The following is a 27,329-nucleotide window of genomic DNA, read 5'->3' on the forward strand; positions in this document are numbered from 1 at the left end:
TTCCCAAGGATTGAAATAATTCCTTCGTTGGTTCTATTACTTAATTAATTAATTAAAGACATGATCAGCCACCTAACTGCATTGCATTTGCATGTATTATGGTATTTCAGTCTTTGTATCTGCATCATCCCTTAGTGTACGTACAAACAGCAAATTAACAAGCTTAAACCTCTAAGTGATCTTAACCAGCTGTAATTAAGCAAAGGCCATGCCCTCTTCCCTTACGTATCACTCGGTCCCACGATCATCATCTTGCAGTAAAATCTCGTATATATCAGTCCTCAGATTCAGTTCCTTGTCCCGCATCACTTCTTGGAGATCAGACAGCTCCTTCACACTCAATATGGAACCCAGCTTCATGAAACCATCCAGCCACAGTTTTTTGGACCTGGATATACATTTAATTAATTAATTAATGTTGCGTCATCAATTAATGTGAACGCAAACAAACAAACAACCATCGGGAGTACTGAGTCAATGCAATGCAACATGTAGACGGCAGTAAATGCTCTTCACAATCACATCTCATTCTTGTGTCCAGAAATAACTATCTGAAAAGATGACCACATTCCCAAAACATGACTTCAAAATTTTGCAAATTTACCTACAATATGGAATTTAGAGCAGTTCTAGCGAATGAAGAAAAAGGTTAGAGAGATTTCTAACTCCAGTATGTTATGGCTAACAGTGCAACTATAATTCTGATAACAGGTTGTAAGTTGAATGTCAGAAATCAACATATAATATAAAGTCTGTCTCAAATGTAAATCTTCACATATTTGAATGAATGCAAGCCCTAAAGAAGTTCACTTCATCAACAGAAAATATAGATTTACCAGGGGCAGGCATGTATTGCCCGGAAGAACACCCTTTTTGCAGACAGAGCATTGCATGCTACACTTCTTTCATATTCCAGGTAGCATCGCCAAAGAATAACTGCTCTGCGCATCTTATCAGTCTCCAGTGCCCTTTCAAACAATCCTCGTATTCGATGTTGGGAGCCCCCAGTACCAATCTCAAATGACACAGCATAAAGCCACGTAATAACAGATGGATTCCTGATTCAAAGTAAAGAGGTTGAGTTGAAATATAAGTACTTTGGAAGCCACTTTCCAATAAAAGTTGGTAAAATGATCATAGAGGACACAAAACAATGCAGTTTCTCACATCCCAACATGGAACTCAGTGACATCAATAATTTGCCAAAAGTAGTAAAAAGAAACATTAATCCCTCACCCGCAAGTAAGTGGAAGGCAGACATACTTTTAATTTAAAACAGACGTACATGACTCGAGTTTTCAAGAGAACATAACTTACTGGAGAATTTTGCGTCACAGGATTTCCAAATGGAAACTACAATGGTTTTAATCAGATAGCAGAAGAATGATGAGTAACATAAATAAATGAAGGAGAAACAAGTTTACTTTTGACAGTAATCATCGAATGTCCACCGGAGCTTATTAGGTGAAGTGTGAAGATGGCTGATTTCAACCAAAGCATTGTGTAATGTTGAATTGAAGGGGTATATCTGCAGCCCTTTTATTATAGCACCCCATACTTTAGAAAATTTAAGTTCCATGTGATTTTTACAGAGAATCTTCACATAATAGTTGAACAAGAACTCAAGTTGCCGACTGTTCCGCCTCCTCTCTGCAACCGAATATAGGAAAACATGTTACACTGTATGGTAATTGCATAGAAAGAACTAGTACAAAATTAAGAATTGAACACACAAAAATATGAACTAGAGTGTTCAACTTAATTTATGTTGCTAGTTTATAGGGAAATGCAAAGTGGTGATAAGCAATTCCAAATAAATGGGGATAGAAAGGTTCCTTTCGTCAGCTCCTTCTACCAGCTAGTGTGACTATATTTAGTATAGAATTAACCCTCTTTCCATTCCCACTGGTCAAACAATATTTCAATATAACTTTTTACTACATATGCTTGTGCAAGATTATATCCTATAGTGATTTGCATGTTCCTTAATTAAAGAATATTTCATAGATCATAGAGTTCATTCAATTAAAGGAGTTCAATATTTACGGTGTTCTTCAGAATATGGCATCTGAAAATTTTTAACTCACCTGGAAGTACCATTGCAAGAGAATGTTCCAAATTTTTTACTCACCTGGAAGTACCATTGCAAAAGAATGTTCCAATATTTCCAAAGCAGACCCCCATCCAGAAGTCAACTCTTCAAACAATGCAGCAGAACAGATAAGAGCAGCAGAATGATCATCAACCATACCACGTGTCCATGTGGAATTTAAGATTTTTAACTGATCTTTGAATCCCTGGCGAGCTTTGAGTATTTGAACACTGGATGGTTGTCCCTTAAATGGAGTATATCGTGTCCCGCTGCCCAAACATGACAAGATATGCAATGCACGGAACAAGGACTCAGAATTTTCAAAAGCATTATTTTCAAGCTCCACTTCAGCATACCAGAAATACAGAAGAGAAGCACAGGGACGAGCTTCCTGCTTGATCAAATTAAAAAGGCAGAAATATATTAGCTTATACGTATAATCATTACTGCATCAAGATGTGACAAAGTGTCTGGACCAAGCAATATCAAATCAAAATGCTCACTGGTATGTGTCTTTTACAAGGCTTCAAGGCAAGGTTGTAATCCTTACAGCTGAAAGTCCGATTAGGCGATCAACTCACTACAATTTACTATCATTCTTTTGGAACAAAAATCAACACCAAATACAAGGAAATTTTACATAATACAAGAATTCCAGGCCCTCCCCACTGCAAAATGTTCACAAGTCCATAAGAAGGAAGCTGTATTCTTTTGTATCTTTATTTCCCATTTTTTACTACTCATTATTTTATTTTCTCTCCAAGGACAATACAACCAACACCATTATTCTATACAAAATATTACATCCAATAACACTTCTAACTTAAAAACATCAAAACAAATAACACATAATATAAACAAAACCATGAAAGAACACACCCTGAGAATGCAAAAGAAGATAAAAGATGGGAAACAAACATCTATAGTAGCTAAAGCAAAACACTTATATAATATGCAGTTGATAAGTTATAATAAAAGTGTTACAAAGATAAGAGATTTGAGGGATAAATTAATGGAGTGACTAAATTGCATTTTTATGATATCAAGGACAGTAAGAAAATAATCATACCAGGGGAAGCCCCTCAATTGATGATAAGGCCATGTCAAAAACCTTCCTGGAATGATCAATGTTTCCAAAGAATGCTTCTCTTCGCGCATAAACTCCACATAGCAATACATCCTACAATTAACAGAAGATGATCTGAACATGAAAAAGTATGCAAAACCCTATCATAGAGCGACATAGATCAGCTTTAAGTAGAAGAATGATCAAACTTAGTCGACAGATTTTTCAGTCCAACTGTATTGAAGTCACTTAACTGAGACTCCAGCTGCAATCATACATGTGTAGAAGTTGTATGATAATTTCGGTTCTACTAGACATTTACCAAATTGCTTGTGGTACTTATTACACCGATACACCCATAAAATTAAATGTTAGATAAACGGTGAATGTTAATTGTGAAATTAGTCAGGAAATGTAGATTTTTTTTAATATATATATATATATCATATATTTAGCCAATGCATTAGTTAGATGTGAAATTTCAGTCATTTATCAACCAAATTCCTACTAATAAGAAAATGATTAGCAAAGAGATTATTCTTGAGACAGAAAATGTCTTCAACAAATTTATGTGGAACTAGAAAAGAGTTAAGACAAGGCTTCTGCAGGTTTAGGGCCGCAAATCACGTGCACCATAGCTGCAATGTTCTTTAGTGTGTGGATTATCCAATCTTGTATGTTTTGGCAAACTTATTATCAAGAGACAAACTGCTAAAAAGAAATTGAATATCAAAGACAGTGTAATTATATGTAGGATGAGATAAATACAGGCTGGGATACAGACTATAACAAATAGGTAGAAAGAAATTGAAGATTAAATGAAAAAATAAAATAAATTATTTCCAAAACTCTGGAAACAATCAGTCACAAATCTAAGTCAATCTATGCAAAAAACATATACCTGTCGATTATTCTTCAACAAAGACTTTGCCAAGACTCGACAAGGAGTCAGAGAAGAGTTTGTTGAATTCATTCTTGTGTTTGATATCTCCTCAGCTACAAGAACAGCTTCCTCCAAGATGTAGTTTTGGGGAAATGCCTTTAAACAAAGCAAGATAGCATTTCGTAGAAATTTCATCATGCTAATCCTCATAGTAGAATTGTCTGAATTGTTCAAAAGATGCTCCAAACTAGTACTTGTTTGTTCTGTGAGCTTTGCTGTTAAAAGATCATGCACCTTCCTGAAATCCTCTAGAAGAGGGTAATTAAGGGTCTCCAAACTGAGGATTTTCTCAACCCAACTGGAACTGTTTGTGCTAGTCCTGCAAACATCACATGCAACTCTCAAAATATCCAGTAGTCATCTACCAAGCTGAGATAAGAACAACCTGTACCGAATTCATAAGTTCATAATACCTACCATTGTGCTAATTTCCCTTGATAGAAATCTATAAACTGGGCTATGAGTGACATTCTGGCTTCCTCTGAATTTAAGGAGAACAGATAAGCACTCACGTCTTCATACAATATTACACTCAAAAGCTGCTCATCATCGTCTGCATCAGCTGTGGCATCCTCATGAGAAACCTGATCTGTTTTTCCAATTCAGAAAAAGTCAATCCACCAGAGTAAGAGAAAGATAAGTATGTTTAAAGGAATCGGCGATGGAGATCTGGTCAATAGATCATAGCATTACGCATGAAAAGGTCAATAATGCATATGATACAAAACATTGTTAGTAATAGCATTCTAATTTGGGGTACCATCATAAATATTTCAGTTTCTGTTACAACAATATAAAATAAACAAAATAATAAGAATTTCATTACACCACTCAAGTTAAAAGTGCTAGGCTCTGCTTTTTTTGTGTTCTCAATTATATTTCTCAAAAAATATATATATAATTTTCTTTTAAAATCTTACATCAAAAGCCTATTCTCCAATACCCATGTTCCGTTCAAATTTGTTACTGTTCTCAAAAACATCTGAAACAGAAAAAAACAACTAAACAAACCCTAAAGTCTTTGCACAAAAATGGATGCTGCAGCTAATATGGTTACTTCCACACAGAAAAAATAGCAGAATAGCGTAATAAGCAAATAGTCTATTGCTTGATTCTACATGCATGTTCAAGAACAACACCCTAATTGTTCTCCCTTGCTTGCATTCAAGACTCATATGCCTTTAAGTTCATCAAATCTCTCAGCTAATTCTTTTTCAGATTCAAACACTACAACAAAAAATTGTGACCTTTAATATAGGAGGAATCAACATATACTCGTGTGAGTTCCTACATCTTATTTTAGGGTATCTTCTAGCACCAGATGAAGTAAGGATATGGAATAAGACAAACCAGATTTTGCACGAATGGGCATCCATTGGTCAAAATCTCTTGCTATCTCAGCAGCTGACCACTTAGTCCATGTTTTTGTATCTTTGACACTGATGTCAGCTTCAGCAGTAGCATCAATTCCAAGTGCTTTAAGCAGAGTCTCAACATCATCCTTGGGCTCAATACCATTAGCCTCAAGCTCATCATCAAATTTCTCAGGAACCAAATCTCCCTCTGTGATATGTTCTGGCATTTCAATTTCCTTAGTTTTTGATGATGGATCATACCACCCAGTCCAGCCTTCTTCTTCAACTATGTTTGAAGCCTCTTCATTGATAAGCCTCTGCCTCTGTTCTTCCTCCTTCTCCAACCATGTTGACCATCCAAGAGCTCCATCTTCTCCAATTCTAGCACCATCACTACTCCAAAAGTGTTCAAATAGCCTTTGTTTACTTTGTTCTGAAGGAATCAAAGGGCAGAATAAACTGTATTCAATTTCTGCCTGGAATAAAGCCGTGGCCAATTCTTGATAACCTGCTTGCCACTCCAGGCGGCAGAGACCAAGAAAGGCATCAACTAACCCAAGTTCTAATTGAACATATCCCGGATCATTATGATTTGCATTTCCAGATGGATAAGCCTGCGTCCAAACAAACAAAAAAAAAGGAGTGATTTCAATGTCTCAGAAACTTTAACAAAGGAGACAAGTTAAGCTCCAAAATGTAATCCTAGCATATGAAGAAATGAATGACATGGCTTGAATTTAAGTGGAAAATGTAGAAGCCTAAAAGCTAATGCTAAGAAGTGGTGACAAGAGCACTAATTTTTCCCCAGCAAGTGAGATGAGGACTTCCAGAGCATTGCTAATGCATTTCACGGCACATAAGCAAAGTAACTGTAGACAACAGAAACTCGCATGCAGACAACAAAAGAGTAGTTTATTCTGTAGATTATTTGTTAGCATGTCTGAGTGAAAAAAAAAAACAACAAGTGCAAAACTGTATCAATAGTCAATGAAGGCGTGTGGATTATTAAAGGTAGAACCTGCCTATGCTGCTTTATGCAAGCACCAGCTAAGGCTTGAATTGCATTAGCATATGCTTTCCTCATCTCAGAAACCTTGAATCTGGAAAATTCACTCTGAACAACCCGCAAAAACTCTCTCCACAGCATAACACTCCCAGAATTAGCTGCGAGTATCTTCTCCCACCTTTTAATTAAGACGTCAGAGCTATCTCTACTCTGGTAAGCATTCATGAGAGTAACAAGAAGATCTTCGTTGTCTGGATTGAGCTCGGTTGCCTTCTCCAGAATACTGATTTTCTTCTCCAGTGTCTGTAAACGGGCGCCTTTTTGAGGCTGCCTACTTGCCACCTTGTCCTGAAATTCTGCAAATGCCAACCATACACTCTCATCCTGAGGGCGTTCCCTTGTCATCCTATTGAATTCCTTTGTTTTTCGCAATACCTCATCTTCCCAAGATTCTTCCACAATTATAGAACTCAGGGGCATTCCGCTGCCAGAAGCCTCATCCCCTAAAGGAATATAATCAGAAATTGGACTCCTTGCAGGTTTGTCAGGTGCAAGGATTCTTACCCGTTTCAAGTTCTTATGATATTCAATAGCGGAATACTTTGCTGACCAATATCGACCACCTGATTTAAGTTTTCGATCCACACCGTCTATGTCTCCATCGCCATCCAAACTACCAACATTCTTATTCTTCAGTAAATAGTTGGCTTCAGAAATTTTCCGAGAATTATAAAGCTTGTATCGAGCAACATCCATTCTGCATTTTACCAAGTAGAGTAACCTCAAATCAAAATTCATACAGACTACCATCTTTACAATTCAATATCTCCATCTAGAAATGAAAAGCCAGTTATTGCTGTTAAACTAATAACAACAGAAACTCTGTTAAAATAAAAGAAAACTGGTCAACTTATCTCAACGAAATTTAAAATAACATTGACAACATAAACGGAAGCTTTTGATTTGAAAATTCACTCAAGATCAAGAACAACATCCCCCCCCCCCCCCAACCAAAAAAAGAAAAGAAAAAGAACTGAACAATGTAAAAGCAGAAAACAAAACAAGAAGAACAAGAAGAAGAAGGAAAACTTGGGAGAACCTGTAAATGCTACCGAATGCCATATTGTCGGGATCTCCACGAGAATCAAAGTAATATTCTTTTTGATTCGAAGTAGAAGAAGACGCCCACTTTTGAACACCCGATTTTCTAGAAGAAGATGAGAGAATCGTCCCATAGTCGTAGAATGGCCGAGAACCGCCGGGCACCTCCCCCTTTCTCCTTTTCTTCCTCTTTTTCCTTTTCTTTCTATCCTCCTCATCCGAAGACCCGCCCGCATCCGACGGAGAGGACGGAACCATCTCATACTGCGGCGGTCGTTTGCTGGCATTAAGTTCTTTCCCTCCATCTTCTTCGTCTTCCTGTTGTTCTTCTCCGCCAGGATGACTGTATTTCGCGACGGCTTCATTTATGACGGATAGGTCTGTGGTGAAGCTGCGGTTCTGCAGCCATTCAGCGCCTGAAGAGGCGCCGCTCTGGGAATCGGAAGCAGTAACTTGCGGCTGCTCCTGCGGGTGATGATTGAAGGCGGCGAATATCGACGTCGCCACAGAAGGTTTCTCTTCACCGCCCTCCATCCCAAACCACGGTAGAAATGAGAGAGAGTGACAGAGACAGCATCGCCTTCTTTCCGTATATATATACTGTTTCGAGAATATTTTACCAATTCGCCCCGCACTTTTACCTATATCATAATTTGAACCTGCAGCTTTTACAATTTGCAAATGCACACAATCCTAGATTTCAATTCACCAAGAGGTGATGACCGTTAGAAACAAACTATCTCAAATTCGAATTTTAAAAGTAATATTATAAAATTAATTTTTAATAAAATATAAAATATAAAAAGTAATCTGTCAATTTAATTTAAATAAATAAATAAAAATCGTATGATAAATACAAAAAAAAATCACAATCTATGAAAAACTCTCTTAACAAAATATTGTAACGGTGTGTTTGTCTGGGATTTGAACTTTGAGTTAAGATTTGAATAATAAAAAATTTAAATTTTAATAATTATATAATGTGATATAAATAGAAAATTGATGTGATATTTTTTATATAAAATTAATTTTTAATATAAATGAAAAATAAATATTTGGGTGAATTTAAAATTCAATCCCCAATCAAACACACCCTAAAAAGAAAGAATCACAGACACACCATGTACAACCGAGAGTCCGACACTTGAGACTGATGCTGCTACCTGGCTCGACAAAAGTGTAAGAAACAAAAAGACATCTCTACTCCACTCTACTCTACTCTTAATTCATACATAATCTTGTAAGATTACATTTTAGCTAAAATACAACCCGCGGCAATGAGCAGAGCAAGAGATTAACAAAAACTCCAGATATATTGGAGGACCTTGCAAAATTTCAGCTGGTTGAAGATTGCTCGCTTGCTCGCTTTGCAGGCACATTTAATTTGCATGCCAGCCAATTCAGGTCTGCCCCAAATGCATGCATTCATGTCTGATCTGAAAGGAACATTTAGATCTTAATTTATCAACGCATTTCAAACTCCTCCGGATGATATTGGTTCATAAGGGTACTGCAGCCAAGGATGTTCAAGAGCTTCAGCCGCAGAAGGCCTCTTTCTTGGGTCGATTTGAAGCAGATAAGCAACAAAGTCGACAAAACCTTGGTCTCCCATGGGCATCCGGTTTCTTAAGGATGACTTTTTGGGTATCAAGTATTCCAGTCTGTTAGTTTCCTGAGAGAGATGTGAAACCAGAATAAGACATGGGATATTGTTGTATTGGGGACAGAATCAACCAAGTAAGAACAAACCACCTATCTAACAAATCTATGAGTAGTAATTTCTGAAAGCAATCATATTTAACACATTTAAATAGCACAAGCTAACAAGATACGAAAAAGCAACCATAAGGAATAATGATTGAATCAGTTTATGCGATTTTAAAAATCATTACATAAGCCTCAAAAATAGCTTATTTGAAAAAGTGTTCTCGTTACAATTTTAGCTTTTAAGCCTCGTGGAAATATAAATAAAAATAAAATTAGCAACAATGCTCAGTGCAGCATATTTCTCAAGTTCCCACCCTACAGACCCAAACAACAAATGTTGTTTGGCAATCCATTCTTCCCGCATCTCAAGATGTCAGAGTTTGTGACATTATGTGCTGAATTACAAGCACAACCATCAAACATCAAGAGATATTCAACAAAACCAAGCAATTTAACAAAGACCAGTGTAAGGGCTGACAAATGCCACATTCTTTTTTACATTTTGATTCATAAAATAAGGATGTCGGTGCTGCAACATTTGTATGAACTGATATGCATGTAGGAGAGAACAAAAAGTGATTGTCACCTGGTTCTTTTCATAAAGCATATGACTTTTTGTGAAATATTTGTAGGTATCTCTTCCGTTTGTAAGCATCTCTGGCTGTATAGGACTGATAATTCCAAGAACTCGAGCAAGTAAAGTTGCAGGAGAATCACTTTGAAAGAGAACCTATTCAGACAGCACATAAATTATTCTTAAGTCCCAGAAGCAATAACAGTAACGACAAAAATAGAAAATGTCTACAAAAAATTGCTTTTCTAGCGACACAAGACAACACATAGATAAAATATTGGCTTTGTAATTGAGAAGATAAATGTATAAAATAAGCAGCCCGTATTGGCCATTTAAAAATGTTCTTAAAAGAAATGCAACAAATCTGGGTTAACCTGAACACAAAATTGGCCAAACCAATAATCAAGCTAATTAATTGATCAAAGTCAAGCCTAATCATGATTGATGACTCAACATTTCTTCCTTGGGGCTTTCTTCAACCCAAATTTATCATGTCTGCCAATGAGAATTCCGAGCACGGTACAAAATCTACCATCACCTCTGGTACCTCTGTCAATACTACCAAAAAAAATAAGTGATGCTTTCTAACTATAACCTTGTGCTACTTGGTATTTGCCTTTGTTTAAGGTGTTCCAAGGGGCGAGAGTGTTCATGACTTGCTTAAATGAAATTTCAATGCTGTGAGAAAGGTAAGATCAATTGGGTAAAGATCAGACAGCATTTTCTGTTCTTTTGGTTTGGAGGGAAGACCTCAAGAAAAGACAAAATAAATTAAAAAAATATATATATATATCTAAATTTGCTACAAAATTGCTGACTGAGATGAACTACAGAACTATGAATTGGAAGAACTTACATTGCCTGTGCAAAGTTCTGCCAAGATACAACCAAGGGACCAAATATCAATCTTTTTGTCATATGGAAGTCCCAAAATCACTTCTGGAGCCCTATATGACCTAGATTGTACATAAGAACAAAGATGATCGATCTCAAAGCAACTACTTCCTAGATCAATAACCTTCACTTCGCATCTGCTATAGCTTTTCACCAAAATATTCTCAGGCTTCAGATCACAATGTATAAGCCCAAGACTGTGTAAAAATCGAAGCGCTTCCAAACACTGAATTGTTATTGACTGCAAATAAAATTCATAGTCAGTAATTGGCAGGGTAATCAGCAAGGAAATTTGCATTAAAGCTACAAACCTGCAATCTTGGCATTGTGAAGTAAACTTCTCCCCCAGATTCTCGGTTAAATTTCTGAAACTCGTACAGGTTTGCTTTAAGCAATTCGCATACAATCAATAAATGTTCCTGTGTATGGATATATACATACAAAGTCAATAGGATTGAATTCCACAAATACCATGCATGAGTGGAGGGTTTATAACATGGTAATTGGTAAAGCCTCCATCCAAAGCTAATCAATCTCATAAAGTTGCTAGTTGGCAAGAATTGTGGAGGTAATGTTGTTGCCTAGCTGAATATGAAATTATAAAATTATTCTGCATAATATATCTTAAGAAATGTGGCCATCTAAAATTATCATTTGTACAAGAGATCTAACATAATGCAGCAGGCACACTATGCTTGCCTTCAGACGTCTTAGTTAATACTAAATGTCCGGCCAAAAGAAGTTACAATACTGCCCATAATTCTTAAGTATATTACCATTACACCTGAATATTGGATAAAAGTGAATTGTATATACAATCAGGCAACATGTTGGAAAAACTTCAGCCAACTTTTCATTGATAGGGGATGCCAATGTAAATTCTGATGAAGCTTCATCTATAATCTATATACTTTCTAAATCTGTGTATATATATACACTTTAGCTAAATATTTTGGGGGGAAAAAAAAAAGAAAAAGAAAAACCTTCAAATTTCAAATTCTTATTTACCCGGTAATAGAAATAATCATACAGCCGAAGGATATGATACTTGTCAGTAGGATCATGTTTGTTTACAAACTTGAGCAGCTTTATTTCATCAAGGCTCTGATCAAAGAAATCCTTGTTGTTCTTTATAACCTTCACACAAACATCCATGCCAGTGTGAAGATCGTGAGCCTGGATAGCTTTGCTGAATGCTGCTGATCCAAGATACTCAGTGACATGATAGCGTCCAGCGATAACTGAGTTCAAAACAACATGAAAGTTTTTATCCTCCTCAAAGCCAGTCCTAGAAAACCAATAAAGAAACAATTTAGAAAGCTGTCACCAATAGAAAAACTATAACATTGAAGCTTAAAAGAGTGGATTATAATCGTCAATTATATAGAACACATCTTCAGATCCATAAGAAACTGAATTTACAGTAGCTTGACAGCATACACTAGCTATATCCATTTGAAGGAAACAAGCTTCTTAGCTCAAACCTACGACTCCAGATAAATATCATGTCTAAATTGTAAAAGCCAGTCACATATGAATATATAGCTTCAAGCTACTGGATCCAAGCACCAATATTGGCTTAATAAATACCTACAACTAAGTAGACAACTTTCTTCATACCCCAGATAATCAAAGAGTTGCCAACTGAGTAATTTATTACATTGCTGCTATGACTTTACTAGATGTATCACTCATATGATATGTTATATTACATGTGGCATAGATTTTAAATTTGTATAACCTCATTTCCAAGTCACGTCTAATTCATTTCCAAGAGGTAAAGCTGTAAACACTGAAACAGAAACAGTTTCTATAAAAACACAGTACCATCGTACAGCTACCTGTCCAATAAAAAGTTCAAGACATAGTTTTAGAAGGTATAAACTTCTAAATCTTCAAAATAAAATAAAATAGAACTTATTCACAGTATTGTAGGATTAATAGATGTATACCTGTTTTTCCGGTGGACAATCTTCAAATTGAAAGTTTCAAATTCTTCCTCTTGTGCTTTGATCTGATTTACTTGATCTTGCACTGCAGCAGCTTCCTCGTCTTCCAGCAATGTCTCAGGGTCTTCCTCTTTTATACTATTTGTCTTTACATTATCTTCTTTCTTCACAAGCTCCCTTTCAATGTGCCCATAATTGAAAAGAGGGGAAGGACAAGAATCAGCTGATTCTCCAGTATTAACACGGTTTTCATCCTTCAAACTTTTTACTGGTGAAGAATCATTGCTTTCACGCCTCCATGATGCAAGCATGTCTTTATTAGTCACGCAGTGATTATCAGCTTCTTCACCAATAATAACACTGCCCTTACTTGACTGCAAAGGTTTACCGGTGTTTGTTTGCACCGACTGCCTATCTCTGGCAGGAGGAAATGAAAATACTCCGTCTAGATGACCTTTCGACAATGAATACATATCCTTGTCACTTCTCATTGTAGGTTTACCAGAGTTAGTGCTGTTAGTTCTATTTTCGTCTCTATCGCTAGTGTCCTTATCCAAGTCATGCTGTGAGGATCTAGGCATAGTAATGCCAACATCAGGATCACAAAAGTACTCTATGTCCCCTTCACCATTGCCGCCAATGAAACTTTCTCGGACTTCACTGCCTATATCAGCTGCATCACTGTTGATTCCAACACCAATAGATCTTACTGAAGCATGATGATCATCATCCATCAAAATGCACATATCATCCAGGAGCAACCTTGCCTGATCATTCATAAGCTTTTCATCATCCCCAATCATAAGGAATTCATTTGTTTGAGTAACAAAGCCCTGCCAAACAGGTTCTCCACACATCAAATTAAGCTCCTCACCATCCATCAATTGTCCATCATATTGGCCAATCAAGTTATTCTCATTGTTCCTCATGAACATTTCAGATAATCCAACAGGATCACCAGAGGGTACAACATCAAGACTTTTTGACTGGATAAATGGTTGCCCAGATAAGAAAGAATCATCTTCTGCAAATGACTGATCATCTTCATCATTTTTAGTAGGACCCCTATCTTGGTGGTCTGGAACACTCCCATGTCCTGTCCCCTTTTCATTGTCGCTGGGGTAATCAATTTCATGAGCTAGAAACCATGTTTCATCCTCAATAGGTTGTCTTGAATATCCAACATCATCATCATCTTCATATTCATCAGAGTCCCAGTATTCATTAGGGTAATCAATAAATTCACTCAATTCATCACCTATAGTAGCAAAACCAGAGATAGGATCTGAAGTATCCTCAGTAATGCCCTGACTCACAGAAAGCCAACTGCCTCCTCCAAGCCGTTTCCCTGAGAATCATGATAAGAAAATAGCACTGAGTAGACTGCAACAGAATTTGGTATATTGGGTTCAGAAAATAATGCAATGTTTTGTCAGAGGAAAATGCCACCATGTCAATCAGATGGCATCCGTGACAGTAAAGATTAAGAATATACAAAATGGAAAAACTAAAAGCATTAAGAAAATATTCACCGAGCGGATGGAGGTTATTGTCTTTAGCATAAGAATATATAGATGGAAAGATCTTATAACTTTAATCCAGTCTACTTTTGCTTTACAGAAGCCATTTCTGAGGAAAAAAAGTGTACCTGCTCTCTGTTAAGGCAGTGCATAAACAAGTGTACCTGGCTACCTGCTTTATAATTTTGAGATTGCGTCTTCCAATAGAGGAAGAGTCTTCAAAAAATTTTGTGCTAAGAGTTTTAAGGACTGATTCTGCGCATGGCTTATCAAATATCATTATCAACTATATATAACAGCATATATTGTACCTTCAGCCTATGAAAATTTTGTAATTCACTCAATTGCAAACCTTGCTTAACTTTTTTAAACTACGTATAATTACTGAAGAAAACACATTACCAGGCAGTATTAGCAGCATAGGAATTGACAATAAGCATTTAAGGATTTTAGGAATACCCGGAGGATTGATTTCTTGACCAAATGGCACATCCAAAAACGATCCTATGTGATAAGGATTGTCATCACCCAAGATCTTGGGAGGAGGTCCATCATGCTCATGTTTCTCATCCCATTGGATGTTGAAAGGCCTGTCTTCTGTTTTAAGTCGAACAGGTGGGAGTCTCGGGAACTCTTCCTTCTGGTTCTCTGATGCAGGATGAAATTCCAACTCATCAAAATCTTTTGGCTCACCTGCCTGAGTCTTCCCAAAAAAGATAGCTCGCCCCATCTCATCCACCTGCTCCTTTATCACTGCTCTAATGTCATTGAATTCTGACTTCCTCTTCCCCTCCTTTTTATCAACAGCTCCAACAGATGTATCATAACTGGTAGAAGCATCTCCATTGGAAAAGGGGAATACAGTTTTGACAGAACACTCCTTCCAAAGCTCTGAAGATGAACAGGCAGGTTCATCAGTGCATGAATTGATTGATTTCCTTCGGCCAATACCCTTCTGCTCACCAACATTATTAACAGGCCAAGAAGTTATCCTTTTACCAGGATTGATATTAGCCTTACCAGTGTCAAAAGCTTCTGTGACATTTGGCTCTGTGTTCCCAGGAACCTGGAATCCCAAAAATTTGTTATCATAAACACTGGAATCATCCTTTTGGTACAAAGTAACTGAACCATTACTAGCATAGTATTTCTTTGAATGCATATCAAGCACAGTATCATCAGAACTTTTTAGAAAGTTGAAGTCCTTATCACTGGTTCCAACACTTACATTAACCTTTTTCTGCTCCCCAATAACACCACATCTCTTCCACTTTGTCTCGAACCCATTTTTTCCTGCTCCACACTCCACTTCTTTCACAATTAGCTCCTTAAATGCCTCAGCACTAGTTGAGGTTGATGAATCCTTAACACTTTCTCCATGATCCTGAGAAGTTTTTATAGCCGGAATTTCTTCAATTACATGACCCAGCTTTCCTTCTTTGTTGGATGTGTTAACTGGCTCCTTATCCACATGTGTAAGCTTCTGAAAACTTCCACAAAGGTCAGGCCTGTTGCCCAATTCACTCCGCAAAGCAGCCTCAGCTATGGTAAACTTGTTCCTCCTCAAGTACTCCAATATAGCGTCCACTGGACTTGAATCAGCCATTTATATACACGCACTTGAGCAATCCAAAGACCTACTCCGTTAAACCTGGAATCGACCACACACACACAAACAAAAGAGGCAGAAACCTTAGTATCAACCCTTTCAGGAAACATGTAAAGCTCCTAACTCCCATTGCAGATCATTATCTCATAAAATTAGAAATCTAAACAGCAAGCTTCCCTTCAGTACCACAAACTTAACTCCAAAAAAGATCAAATTTTTCTTTCTTCCATCAAAGCCGAAATTGAAAAGGGGGCGCTTGGAATTAAAACCACGCTGACGAAAGCGGCTCTAACAACGACTTACTAAAGAGGAGCATGCAGAGCTGTCCACGGATCCCAATACATAGAAAAATGCACTTGCATTCGCAGCATATAAGGAAACGCTGTTTTCTTTATAATTATTTTTTCCCTCTAGAGATTCACGACACCCAAAAGGAGCTTTCGTGAAGATTCCCGCTTTGACGAAACCCTAAAAAGCACGAGCAGTTGGGAGAATGAGCAGAATTCTCAACAGGAAGTAAAAAAATCGAAATCAGATTGAAAAATGGGGGGAAAACCAAGGGGTAGAGATCGAGCAGTGTGCCCCCTGGGAGAAGGCATTAGAATCCGTCGCCGGAGCTGAAGAATGCAATAAATAAAATAAAATTTGAACACCAACGAGTGTGTCTGTGTCCGAGCGAACTGCAGTGAGCGCGCACACACCCCACACTGTTGAAAATCACATGATACTCCATACAGATTTCACCTTTTATAACGTTTTAATTTAATTACGAGAATTATTTTTAGGAGTATTTAATCTTCCATAAGGGGTGCATAGTTTTAAAAAATTTGAACTTGAATATGTATTATAAGATGAATTTGAATTTATGCATTTTTATTTTTTGTGGAAACTTAATTTAAATTTGGAGAATTTTAATATAAATTATTTGATCTGTTCCGCTTATGGCGTGTTTGTTTGGAGGATAAAATTGGGCTTAGAGTGTGCTTGTTTGGAAGATTGAATTAGATTTATACTATTTTTTTTCCTAAAAATATCAAATCATACACCTCTATTCTTTTTTTTTATTATACTAAAAATCAATTTTATATTCAAAATATCACATTATTACACCTACAGTACAACGATTAAAGCTGAATTCTTGAATTCTTGAAATTTAATCTATGAGACACATTATAAGGAACAACATCAATAATTGCTAACTAAAGCTGAATTCTTGAAATTTAATCTATCTAGTTTAGAGTTTGATGCTGAGGTCGGAGAGGGCATTGGAGATGGATTCTTCAAATGGTTGGGCGGACTTCAAAGATCGATTCTTCTTTCGGAACGAGGCGTAAGAGTCGATGTCTTCCCGAGTTAGCGCCGGTCTAAGCGATCTCATTACAGTCTCGAAGTGTCGGTGTAAGATGGCTGGGGCAGACATGCTTTCTCGGAGGCAGACATTGCCCGCTTCCAGGCATAGCTGCTCCAGCTCAGCTCCAGTGAAGAGTTCAGTGTTTTCTGCGACATGCCTGAGATCGACACGCGCATCTATTTCCATGTTGCGCGTGTGCACGCGAAGGATTTCAAGGCGAGCTTCCAAATCTGGCGGTGGAACATAAAGCACCTGTTTATATAGTGGACCAAGTTATGCAAAATGAGGTAAGGGGAACTAAAAATCAAGCGGAAGTGGTGCACATATGTTCGTAAGTAGGGAAAGCTTACTAAATCAAAACGTCCGGGGCGCATAAGTGCATCATCAATAGCATGAGGACGGTTTGTAGCAGCCAAAACAAGAATTCCCTGCGAGGAGAAGCAGATTAATTAATGTGAATGCCACTAAGTTTTGGAGATGAAAAGGGTAAATGGTTTAAGGCACACTTTGGTCTGCTCTAACCCATCCATTTCAGTTAGTAACATAGACACAAGTCTTTCCCCAACAGTCGAGCTCCCATCCGAGCTTCCTCCTCTGCCATTTGAGTAAAAATGGAAAAGGGATATGGGGAATGTCAATTTCATATAGAACAACAAAGCATGTTTATATCGTTCAAGATTGTCCCATTAGTCAAGAAGAACAAAAAATTTTGTAGCGATCGGGTGACTTTAGAAAACCAAAAAACTATGGGTTAAATATAATGCACTCCTCCATAAATGAGCTCGGACATGTTAGAAGAATAATTAATGAAGCCATGAATCATGATTGTCCGTAAGAAACAAAATATATTAGGAAACCAACCTTTTGGAGCCAACCCCATCAACCTCATCAAAAAATATTATGCTTGGTGCAGCAAGCTTAGCAGTCCGAAAGGTATTCCGTAATAGAGCTTCACCCTCACCAACATACATTGAATAAAGTTCTGCAACACTGTGCAAAGTGAATTTTCGTGAGCTAGTAACACACCAGCAGATTGCCAAGGGACAAGTAGTAGTTCAGAGTTGCAATATAGACTTATCTCTAATGACATTGAATAATTAATGAAGCCATGAGCACAAGACAACATCATCATGAGGAAAAAGTTTCAATATTAACGATATTCTGCTCTCTTACAAGGGCAATACCGAGCATGTAGTTCGTGCACTATTATACTACCTCAAAGGAAAGAAGTGGCAAATAGAATTATCATGCTCAAAACCTTACGATGCTTAAAAGGCATTGTGAAAACTGCGTCCACTTAGCAACTAGAGGACAGCCAAGCATATGTCTTTTGCCAAGTACAGAAATTTCCTTTTTATTTACAAAAACAGGAAAGGTGTATTTTGAAAGAGAAAAAAAAAAAAAAAAAACATATATCAATTGAAGCTTACAGAAAACTATACCTCAAAGAGAAAAAAGAAGCTTGTGCTGCACATGCAGCAGCTTTTGCAAGGGTTGTCTTTGAGCACCCTGGAGGACCATGAAGAAGTATTCCACGGGTGGGTGATATTCCAAGCCTCGAAAATGCTGAAGAGTGTTTTAAAGGCCACTCAACTGCCTGCCGAAGCTTTTTCTGTTCCACAATCCACAGTATGAAATAATTTCTTCCATAATGATATTTCATGATTTAGTATTATAATGGTCGGGTTTCATTTTCATACCTTCACATCGTATAATCCTCCAATATCATCCCAAGAGACTTTAGGGATTTCCATAGTAACACCTCTTGTTATACTAGGACTACCAATCGTAGATTTAGCTTGATACCAGTCATCCATCGTTATCATATGGGGACCATCTTGATGCTCATCCACACGTTTTCTCCATTTAGACACAACCTCACGGCATAAAGCCTCAATATCCGCCCCAACGTAACCTTTGCAAGATGCAGCTATAACTCCTAGATCAACCGTTGGATCCAAAGGAAGCTTCCCTGCATATAGCTGACATTTTCAGGTAAAAACAAAAACAGAAGGCCCTTAAGTAACGGCTCTGCAACTTTAGCTTCCAGGGTTTTAAAAAATATGTAAAAATAATATTTAGACCTTAAGTATCTTATGGCGCTCATCTTCACTGGGAGTGGAGACTTCAACTTCAGTATCAAAGCGCCCATAGCGTCTTAGTGCAGGGTCAATAGAATCCACTCTAAACATAAATTGAGTTGATTCAGTAGATTTAAAGGCAAATATGCCATTTATAAACCAATGGAAAAGCAACCAAAAATAATGTGAGATGGTAAAAATTTGCTGAAGTGTGGAAATGGAAATATGCTTTTCTTCTTATCCATAGCTTTTTTAACAGAAAAATCAAACCAACTGATATGTTAAGCATTTATTCCACGTGCAAAATAAAACATGCCTGTGGAGAAGTGTAATTTCTTTTATTACTTCAACAGTTATAAAATCCCATCAAGACTGGAGCAAGGGAAAGAATTGAAGTAGAGCAACAGAAGTGCAATGTCTACCTATTAGTTGATGCAACCACTACAACATGGGATTCAGATGCGGTAAGGGATTTGTTGCAGTCCATTAGAGTCTTCAACTGAGTAGTTATGCGAATATCTTGTTCCCTTCTGCAATTAAAGATAAATGATTTCACTGATTATTCATGAAACTAATATACAATAGTAGCTGAATATATAATAAATAACTAAAGCCATCAACAGACTTGTGGTTCTGTTTTTACGATAAGTCTTGCAACCAAGTTTTACACAATCTTCTATCAATGACATTTTGTTCCATTCTCCAGCTTTCCTTATGCCCTAGTTGCTACTGTATCCATTTCAGGCACAAATGCATCTTTCATATAAACTTTAATCACAAATTTAAGAGAGCATAAAAGCATTGTGAAATATATGTTACCTTTTATTCTCTTTTCTGCATCCTTTTTTATTTATATTCCATACATTAAAACTGTATACAAGCATCCTATTACGTCAAATAACTTCAATCGGTTTTGTTTACATAACTTTTGGAAGTTTTGACATTATTCATCAACAGTCATTTTTTCAAAAAAAAATAATCCAATCAAAATCCTATCAAATACTCAATTTTTACTATTCCCAAAATTCTCCAAAACTTCATCCAAAACACTTATCTAACCAAAGCCGAGATAACATGTACCACAAAAATGTCACTATATAAGAAGAAACAAAGAAAAATAAGAGAATAATCTTTATCCACTGTGTAAGTGTTACCTAGATTCCCGAGGACAAAGAACATCTATTTCATCAATGAAGACAACTGAAGGCTTTCCCAATTTCGCATGAGATTTTGCTTCAGCAAAAGCCTCCCGCAAAATTTTCTCACTTTCACCCACATGTGATCTCCGAACAGTGTAATCACTGCAAAACACAGCCGCCTAAATCAGCAAGTCTAACAAGAAACAAATTTAGAGAGAAGTAAAAGGTCCCGTAAAGAAAAACCATTTATGGCAATGCATTTTCTTCTCTAGCAGAGTACACGAGCACACAGTCAACAATTGTTTCACCATGTAACCATCCTTTGGTCATTAGCTTATAACGAATCCTTATTTCAAAAACTCATACCAAAAATCCCAATCGACAGAATCTAATACAAGACTTCCTTCCACATCTATATATGATCGATGATTAACACTTCGCCTAATTCAAACTCTACATTGGCATAACTGCATGACCCAATGTTCCCCCTTCCCCAAATAGACCGAAATTCCGACTCCATCCGATTCTAAACAAACTAATTTATTAATGACATCGAGTGAAAAACAATTCATAATCTCATGAAGAAAAAGGGAATTACCTAATAACAATCAAGTGCGCAACACATTCACGAACAACCGCACGAACCAAGCTTGTCTACACATTCTAAAAATGCATAAGCTAAGACAGAACGTAATTTTTACAGCAAATGATAGGCAGGGTTATATTAAGGAGCCAAGTAAAATACCTTTCCTCCACCGGGAGGACCGTAGAGCAGCACACCACACGGCCACTGAAGAATCAGAAAACAAATTTATATTATATCACACAAGCTAAAGGACCAAATCCATCATACAATCGCATAACTACATAGGGAAGTGAAGTGAACCTTGATACCAAGAATTCGAGCCTCCCGAGAGTATAGCACAGGGTAAGATATCAACTCCCGTAGAACTTGCAAAGCTTCCACATTTCCGGCTATTGCTTCTTCCGCCTTCCACACCTCAGCGGCGCCGATGCCGTCCATGCTGCCGCCGGTACTCTAGTTGAATTTTCGGGTTTACTGGAAGAACCATTGTAGTAAAATACCGTTTCGTTGAGACAAAACATAATAAAGAGGTAAGAGAATAACAATATGGCAACTTATCCATCGGATAGCTGAAAATCCATTATGTAGAACAGTTGCAAATATTGTCCTAGTTATGTTTAATTTAATAGAATAGAAAATCCTTTATGGGAAAAGTCAATTCTAATTGTTTGATAAATGTCAATTCTGATTTTGATCAATTAATCCGAAAGACACCTATGGCTATATGATACGAAGCTCTAATGATACATCGATATGTTGCCGAAGCTGCTAGTGGGACTTTTAAAGATGTTTTACCATTGGGGGACATTATGCATTTTAGTTGTAAATTTTAAACAAATTCTTCAAGTAGTCACACAAGCAACACGAGATATAATTATTGAAGCATCTTTACACAATTTTAATTTATGGGGAATGTGTAGATAATGCATTTTTCATAAAAATAGGCAATTATTTGAATGTAATAAACCATCACAATCAGTACTGGTTCCAATATTCAGTATTAGAAAGGTAATTAATTAATTAATTGGTTTGTGTTGCGTAGAAAATGTTCTTTAGCTAATTACAAAGCAGTGGATGAAGTGTTTTAGGTAAAGACTTAGACTGCATATAAGGTCATTTAATAAACACTTTAAAGTAAGTAAAATAGGACTAACTCAAACAGATGAACTGTGTAAGTAAGCACGTATGCAGAGCTATGCAATGCAAACATAAGGGAAGACCGTGATTAATAATAGGTGTGTACCTTGAAGTTAAAGAGTTTTGAAAGCCAATTTCTCTGGTGACGGTAGAGGAGACAAGAAAGCGTCGAACAAATCTCGGAGGAGGACTTAAGAAGAACTCCTTACATGTACAGAAAAGAAATGAAGCGATTCAGGACACTGATGCTTATATCTCTTTTAGCTAAGTAAAGGTTGGATCGAAAATACAGGAATACCTTGGGAGGAGTTCGTCGACGGCAACTGCGGGTCCGATTTGGGTAAGTAGAAGCTCTGCAGACCGATCATATATATATTATATATATTATATTTGGCGGCGACTGCGGAATGTTGGGGCGGGTGAGGAAAAAAGAAAGAAAGAAAAGAATTGTGGGGAAAGATGAGAAGATGGGGGAAGAACCTGGTGTGGCTGCGGCGGCGACTGCGATGAAAAAGGAGGAGGAGGAAAGAAAAGGAAGAAAGGAAATAATTGGGGAAGAAGAAGAAGAAGATGGGGAAAGAACCTGGTGCGGCTGCCGGCGGCTGTGGACTGTGGAGTGGTGTATTAGGGCAAGAAGAAAGAAAGAGGAGAAAGCAACGAAGAAGAAGAAGACGTGGTGGGAGGGCGGCGCCGCGGCGGCGTGGAGTGGGTTGTGAGTGGAGTAGGGTTTGTTTATTTGTGTACTATATATATTTTTTATAAATATAAATATAATATATTATAATAAAATTTTTGTATATCTTTATTTTAAGGGATACTGGACTAAAATCTCTGTTAGTTAATGAAAATCTAGTTGTAATTCAGTTTTTAATTCAGTCTTCCCTGAAAATTAATTAGACTGCAGTATCTATTTTAGGGATTAGATTGTTTATAACTCTCCAATTTGTATTTTTCTCTCAATCACCATTATACACACATCAGATACTCGAAATAAATTAATCAATACTTCTAATGTTGTAATATATATCTACATTACTTCCCGTTGTACCCCATTATAACTTTATATACTTCTAGTTAAATATCGAGTGCTTTTTTTTGCAAATTAAAAAATAGTAAAAAAAGACAGTTACCCACGATTTAACAGAGGTTGAGACAGGAAAAACCCCCTAACTCTCCTCACCCCGATTTTAAACCTATATCTTCCATCATCAAGCGAATCGACGTTCTCCAACCTCTGGCGATCAAGTAGCGACTGACCGGTGCAAAAATGGTGAAGAAAATAGTTGACCCACTCTTATCCCTCGGGACAAGCTCGAAAAAGTAAGACCTTGGTCTAGTGTTTGTATTCCTCTATCAGTTCCGTGTTGAGGAGTCCTGGATGATCGGTGTAGTTGTGTTTGTTAACTAGGTTGGAAATTGTTCGTATATTTGCCCACGTAGACCGAGTTAGGTGTTTTATTTTGGCACAAATTTTGGGCAATTCTATTTGTTTAATATGTGATTTTAGTTAATTTTATAGATATATATTTTGTTTAGTTATATGGAGTTGAATATTTTAATTTTTTTTTGTTTGATTGTTCGATAATTAGTCATGTATGCGGGTTGGTAAATGCAGTATTGTTAAGTACCCCGAGTTGCATTGCATTTTTTAGGTCTAGTTTGCTAAGTAATATACTTTTAGGGGACTACTGTGTACTCGGAATGTGTTGTGACGTAGTCTTGATAGATTCTGATAAACTTTTAAATAAATTTGATGTTTGGATAATTTGGATTGATGGTATTTATTTACAGATCGGGTAAGGAATACAAATCGATTATCAATCGGTTTGCAATGTCGATTGGTCTGTATGTTCTCCAAGTATTATATTCATGCAAATTTGGCAGTATCGGCAGCAAGTTTGATAATGTGAAGAGATGTCTCGGTAAAATTACGGCCAAAATACTGAAAGGTGCATATTTGAACCGTAGATGCCAATGAACATCACATAGTAAGTGAACGTTGTAATGAATTTGAATAGATTTGGGATTGATTTGGGTTTTGTTATTTGGGGTTGATTTGGATAGTGTGTTATTTCGATTGAATTGTTGGTTGAATTGGTTAGATTTGCCTTATGTTCGATAAGATTGTATTAAGATTGATTGAAGAATTGAATCGTAGGTTAAATTTGGTGAAGCTTAATGTTTGGAGTAATACTATAAATTGTGTCGTGAATAATTATATGATTAATTCTGCATATAGTTAAAATTACAATAATGCACATAGTGTACCTCCACAACGGATCGATGTACCCGTCTAACTAGATCGAAATACCTTCAAACTGCATATATATATATATATATGTTCATATACATGTTATTCATTAGTTATGAAGGTTATCCTTGTATGAAGACAGCAGCGAGCCAGAAAAATTATGCATATTGGCGTTAAATTGGAATTAACTAATTCATTACAAGACCTTGCAATTCTTGAAGTAATCCCTGCAATGAACAAAAGTGGATATACGGATACCTGACTACATTAGTGGTGCACATAAGAAAGAAAAACATATAGATTTAATGCGAAGGTTTATGCCCTCATCACATTGATATGTATTTCCTGTCAAACACGACATGCCTCGATTATTTAATGATATAACTATATTAAACTAGTAAATACCTCAAGTTAAGTTACTTATACCCGGGGGGTCTAATACTTCATATCTTGAACATTAAGTAAAGTATAACATTATCTTTAGTAATATTCATACATGAAATGTATTCATCTTTAACATAGTCGATTATACCAATATAGAAGATTAAAAAGTTGTTTATAAAAATTAACAAGATGATCTATATAGGTGAACAATAGACAATTGGGTTACTTAGTTGTGTTGTTGGTAATAGTAGTACTTAGTTATGATGCATACGCAATAGTTGTACAGAGTAATGGAGAGTATTAATCTATTAATACTTTATCCAATTGCATTCACAATAATATATTTCAAACACTATAGGAACGACATAATATTATAACATATCATTTTTCACACAAGTTAGCATCAACGGGTACCTCAGTCGTTTACCAATATACTCCGGAACTAGTATCTCATATGCTCTTGTAAATAATATATATGCTTGGGATATGTCGTTCTCAGTTCAAAATATTCAATTTTCTATGTAAACAGGAATAAATTTATCATTATAATATTTTTGTGAATTCTGTAATTGTATGTAAAGGTAAACAACACATATTTATTATGGATAGCTAAACAAGTCATAAATAAGTTAGTTAAAATTATGTTTTTTTTGTTACGCATACATGTTTTGTGGTCTTACCATTGAAAAGTATGGCATGAGTTGTCAAATATAGACATACAGTACCTAAATTTTTCCAACGAGGCTAGGAAAAGAAGTATTCTCACCGAGTTTGTGCCCCCCGTCAGGGGATTAATTGAAATCAACCGCATTCACGGATACCTGCTACTACAAGGAAAATACCTAAGCAATCATCATTCATACCTTGAATGTCGGTGTTTGTACCCGGAGCACATACTTACATACCTGCATCAAATACCGATATACCTTGTCACAGATCTTATGTACCTATAATACTGGTATTATATGCTTCAATAATGAGTATATATACTCTGATAATATATGCTTGAAAACTGACCTTTTTTGTTTAAAATATTCACTTATTGTCGGTAACCAATGATGAATTCATTGTGATAATATCTCCACGACACCCTGAATTGTATCAAAAGATAAATAACACATATTTACTATAAATGACTAAGTCAGAAATAACTTAGTTCTATTGTGTGGTATGTGTACAATTATAGTCCAATCTCCACTTGTAGATGAATAAACAAGTCATAAATTACTAAGTTAAATTATATTGGTTGTTATAGTAATCCACATTGTAACACACACAACAACATTCAAGTGAAAGTGCGAGTTGTAATCTACTACTAGGACTTCAAGTGTTTTTTTGTGTAATAGGACAAACACATTTTTCTAAAATATTTTGACCCATAACATAATAATCAAAATTTTCGCACACTCACAAACTCAAAAATCAATCAGTTAGAAGCATTTTAAAAATAGTAACTCGGTTGAGCAGGAAAGTACTCCAGCATAGCTCCGATGTACCTCTATTACATTTTCAGAAACCTCTGTTGTCAACAAATTATATATAAAAGACCATCATCACATACTCGTAAATTCCGTTCATCTACCATAATACATAAAATTTACAAAAAGAGCTTCAATGTAACAATATTATTATTGTTGTATATTTATATACAATATTACATTATGTTTAGCATGACAAAAGTAATTACAAGAAAAGGATTAATGAACATTCTATCAAAATAAAAAAATTAGACTTTTAAAAATCTACGACAATTGTGCTTGGCTTTAACCAACTATCACTAATCAAATTGAATACTTCTGCAGCTGCAATTAAGATATCAACTTCATGATTTGTTCTGAGTTTTCGGTAAATGGATGAAGAATTGTCACTTTAGCACGATGCTTCAAAGAAGTGCTCTCACCGAGTACGTGAATTGGTTCCTCTGCGTGAGAACGACTGAAATCAACAACATTCAAGGAAACCTGATAATACACAAACAAAATAGGACTGTCAAATACCCGTTGTTCGTATTCATGTACCACAGTACATCTAAATTACAATCGTGGTTCTATGTAAGTGGGGTCATTTTGTTTGTATATTTACCTATAATATTACATTATATCAAGCACGCCAAAAGTAATTACACACTAAACGAGACATTTAGGACAAAACAAAAAATTACACCTTCAAAAAGACTACCGTATCCGGTATTTACAATATCTTTTGTTCTGCTCGAGACAACCACAATAACCATATTTATGTAACTGTTTCTAAAGCTAATACATGAAGTCTTACCTTTATATGAACAAGTGATTAACAGATTCAGACTATTTTTTCCCCTTTTCATCGAAGCTAATCAAGTTTCCACAAAAATTAACAATTGTGCCACACCATCTACAATTATATTACAAAACCAACAAATTTAAGTAGAAAAGATACTAAATCGAATGCTTCTACATATTTTTAGTATTTAAAGTCAAGTTTTCTTTTTTCTATAGATATCATATGTTGATAGATAATGACTCAATCTGCTAATTAATTCATCACACAAATCAAAAGTGCCGACAATTGAATGGTAGTTTGTTTTAAATTTTGACAAAATCAA

At 36.2% G+C, this 27,329-nt stretch overlaps 3 protein-coding genes across 9 annotated transcripts; all 3 read right to left on the reverse strand.

The window, feature by feature from the left end:
• Positions 1-10: 10 nt before the first annotated feature.
• On the reverse strand, positions 11-8,143 carry LOC127246064 (uncharacterized). The gene is made up of 10 exons (XM_051267256.1): positions 7,562-8,143; positions 6,475-7,219; positions 5,452-6,070; positions 4,519-4,690; positions 4,060-4,420; positions 3,162-3,272; positions 2,132-2,483; positions 1,425-1,650; positions 837-1,058; positions 11-388 (listed from the first exon to the last, which is right to left on the reverse strand). The coding sequence occupies exons 1-10, from the start codon at positions 8,095-8,097 to the stop codon at positions 229-231; spliced, it is 3,504 nt and encodes a 1,167-aa protein (XP_051123213.1). The 5' UTR covers positions 8,098-8,143; the 3' UTR covers positions 11-228.
• A 408-nt stretch (positions 8,144-8,551) lies between these two features.
• On the reverse strand, positions 8,552-16,531 carry LOC127246077 (serine/threonine-protein kinase ppk5-like). Of its 4 annotated transcripts, XM_051267279.1 has the most exons (10): positions 16,120-16,531; positions 15,436-15,858; positions 15,228-15,273; positions 14,667-15,098; positions 12,691-14,035; positions 11,747-12,026; positions 11,050-11,157; positions 10,701-10,979; positions 9,857-10,000; positions 8,552-9,235 (listed from the first exon to the last, which is right to left on the reverse strand). In XM_051267279.1, the coding sequence occupies exons 2-10, from the start codon at positions 15,811-15,813 to the stop codon at positions 9,038-9,040; spliced, it is 3,210 nt and encodes a 1,069-aa protein (XP_051123236.1). In that variant the 5' UTR covers positions 15,814-15,858; positions 16,120-16,531; the 3' UTR covers positions 8,552-9,037. The 4 variants fall into 4 exon arrangements, with proteins under 4 accessions (XP_051123236.1, XP_051123233.1, XP_051123235.1 ...); XM_051267276.1 differs by having other exon boundaries at positions 14,667-15,858; positions 16,120-16,284; positions 16,373-16,531; XM_051267278.1 differs by having other exon boundaries at positions 14,667-15,273.
• A 342-nt stretch (positions 16,532-16,873) lies between these two features.
• On the reverse strand, positions 16,874-22,835 carry LOC127246107 (cell division control protein 48 homolog B). 4 transcript variants are annotated; one of them, XM_051267324.1, is made up of 15 exons: positions 22,591-22,835; positions 22,409-22,463; positions 22,217-22,311; positions 21,274-21,447; positions 21,133-21,177; positions 20,986-21,041; positions 20,403-20,549; positions 19,671-19,778; positions 19,252-19,351; positions 18,868-19,149; positions 18,610-18,779; positions 18,029-18,157; positions 17,674-17,761; positions 17,518-17,595; positions 16,874-17,419 (listed from the first exon to the last, which is right to left on the reverse strand). In XM_051267324.1, exons 4-15 carry the CDS (start codon positions 21,409-21,411, stop codon positions 17,051-17,053), a joined length of 1,710 nt encoding a protein of 569 aa, XP_051123281.1. In that variant the 5' UTR covers positions 21,412-21,447; positions 22,217-22,311; positions 22,409-22,463; positions 22,591-22,835; the 3' UTR covers positions 16,874-17,050. The 4 variants fall into 4 exon arrangements, with proteins under 4 accessions (XP_051123281.1, XP_051123278.1, XP_051123280.1 ...); XM_051267321.1 differs by having other exon boundaries at positions 22,217-22,314; XM_051267323.1 differs by having other exon boundaries at positions 22,217-22,314; positions 22,409-22,510.
• Positions 22,836-27,329: the final 4,494 nt, after the last annotated feature.

This window comes from Andrographis paniculata, unplaced genomic scaffold (assembly GCF_009805555.1).
Source record: "Andrographis paniculata isolate CXL003 unplaced genomic scaffold, ASM980555v1 Contig26END, whole genome shotgun sequence".
NCBI lineage: Eukaryota > Viridiplantae > Streptophyta > Magnoliopsida > Lamiales > Acanthaceae > Andrographis > Andrographis paniculata.

Bases quoted from the DNA above. Each gene is read 5' to 3' on its own strand.
- LOC127246064 (XM_051267256.1), bottom strand. From the start codon at position 8,097: ATGGAGGGCGGTGAAGAGAAACCTTCTGTGGCGACGTCGATATTCGCC. The intron at 7,220-7,561 runs GTTCTCCCAAGT...GGTAAAATGCAG, and splicing joins GCATTCGGTAGCATTTACAG to AATGGATGTTGCTCGATACA. The intron at 1,651-2,131 runs GTGAGTAAAAAA...ATTCGGTTGCAG, and splicing joins TTTTGCAATGGTACTTCCAG to AGAGGAGGCGGAACAGTCGG.
- LOC127246077 (XM_051267276.1), bottom strand. From the start codon at position 15,813: ATGGCTGATTCAAGTCCAGTGGACGCTATATTGGAGTACTTGAGGAGG. The intron at 12,027-12,690 runs GTATACATCTAT...TTGGTTTTCTAG, and splicing joins ATTGTCCACCGGAAAAACAG to GACTGGCTTTGAGGAGGATA. The intron at 10,001-10,700 runs GTAAGTTCTTCC...CTGTCTGAATAG, and splicing joins CAGAACTTTGCACAGGCAAT to GTTCTCTTTCAAAGTGATTC.
- LOC127246107 (XM_051267324.1), bottom strand. From the start codon at position 21,411: ATGGACGGCATCGGCGCCGCTGAGGTGTGGAAGGCGGAAGAAGCAATA. The intron at 18,158-18,609 runs GTATAGTTTTCT...CACTTTGCACAG, and splicing joins GCTTCTTTTTTCTCTTTGAG to TGTTGCAGAACTTTATTCAA. The intron at 17,762-18,028 runs GTTGGTTTCCTA...CTCAAATGGCAG, and splicing joins GATGGGGTTGGCTCCAAAAG to AGGAGGAAGCTCGGATGGGA.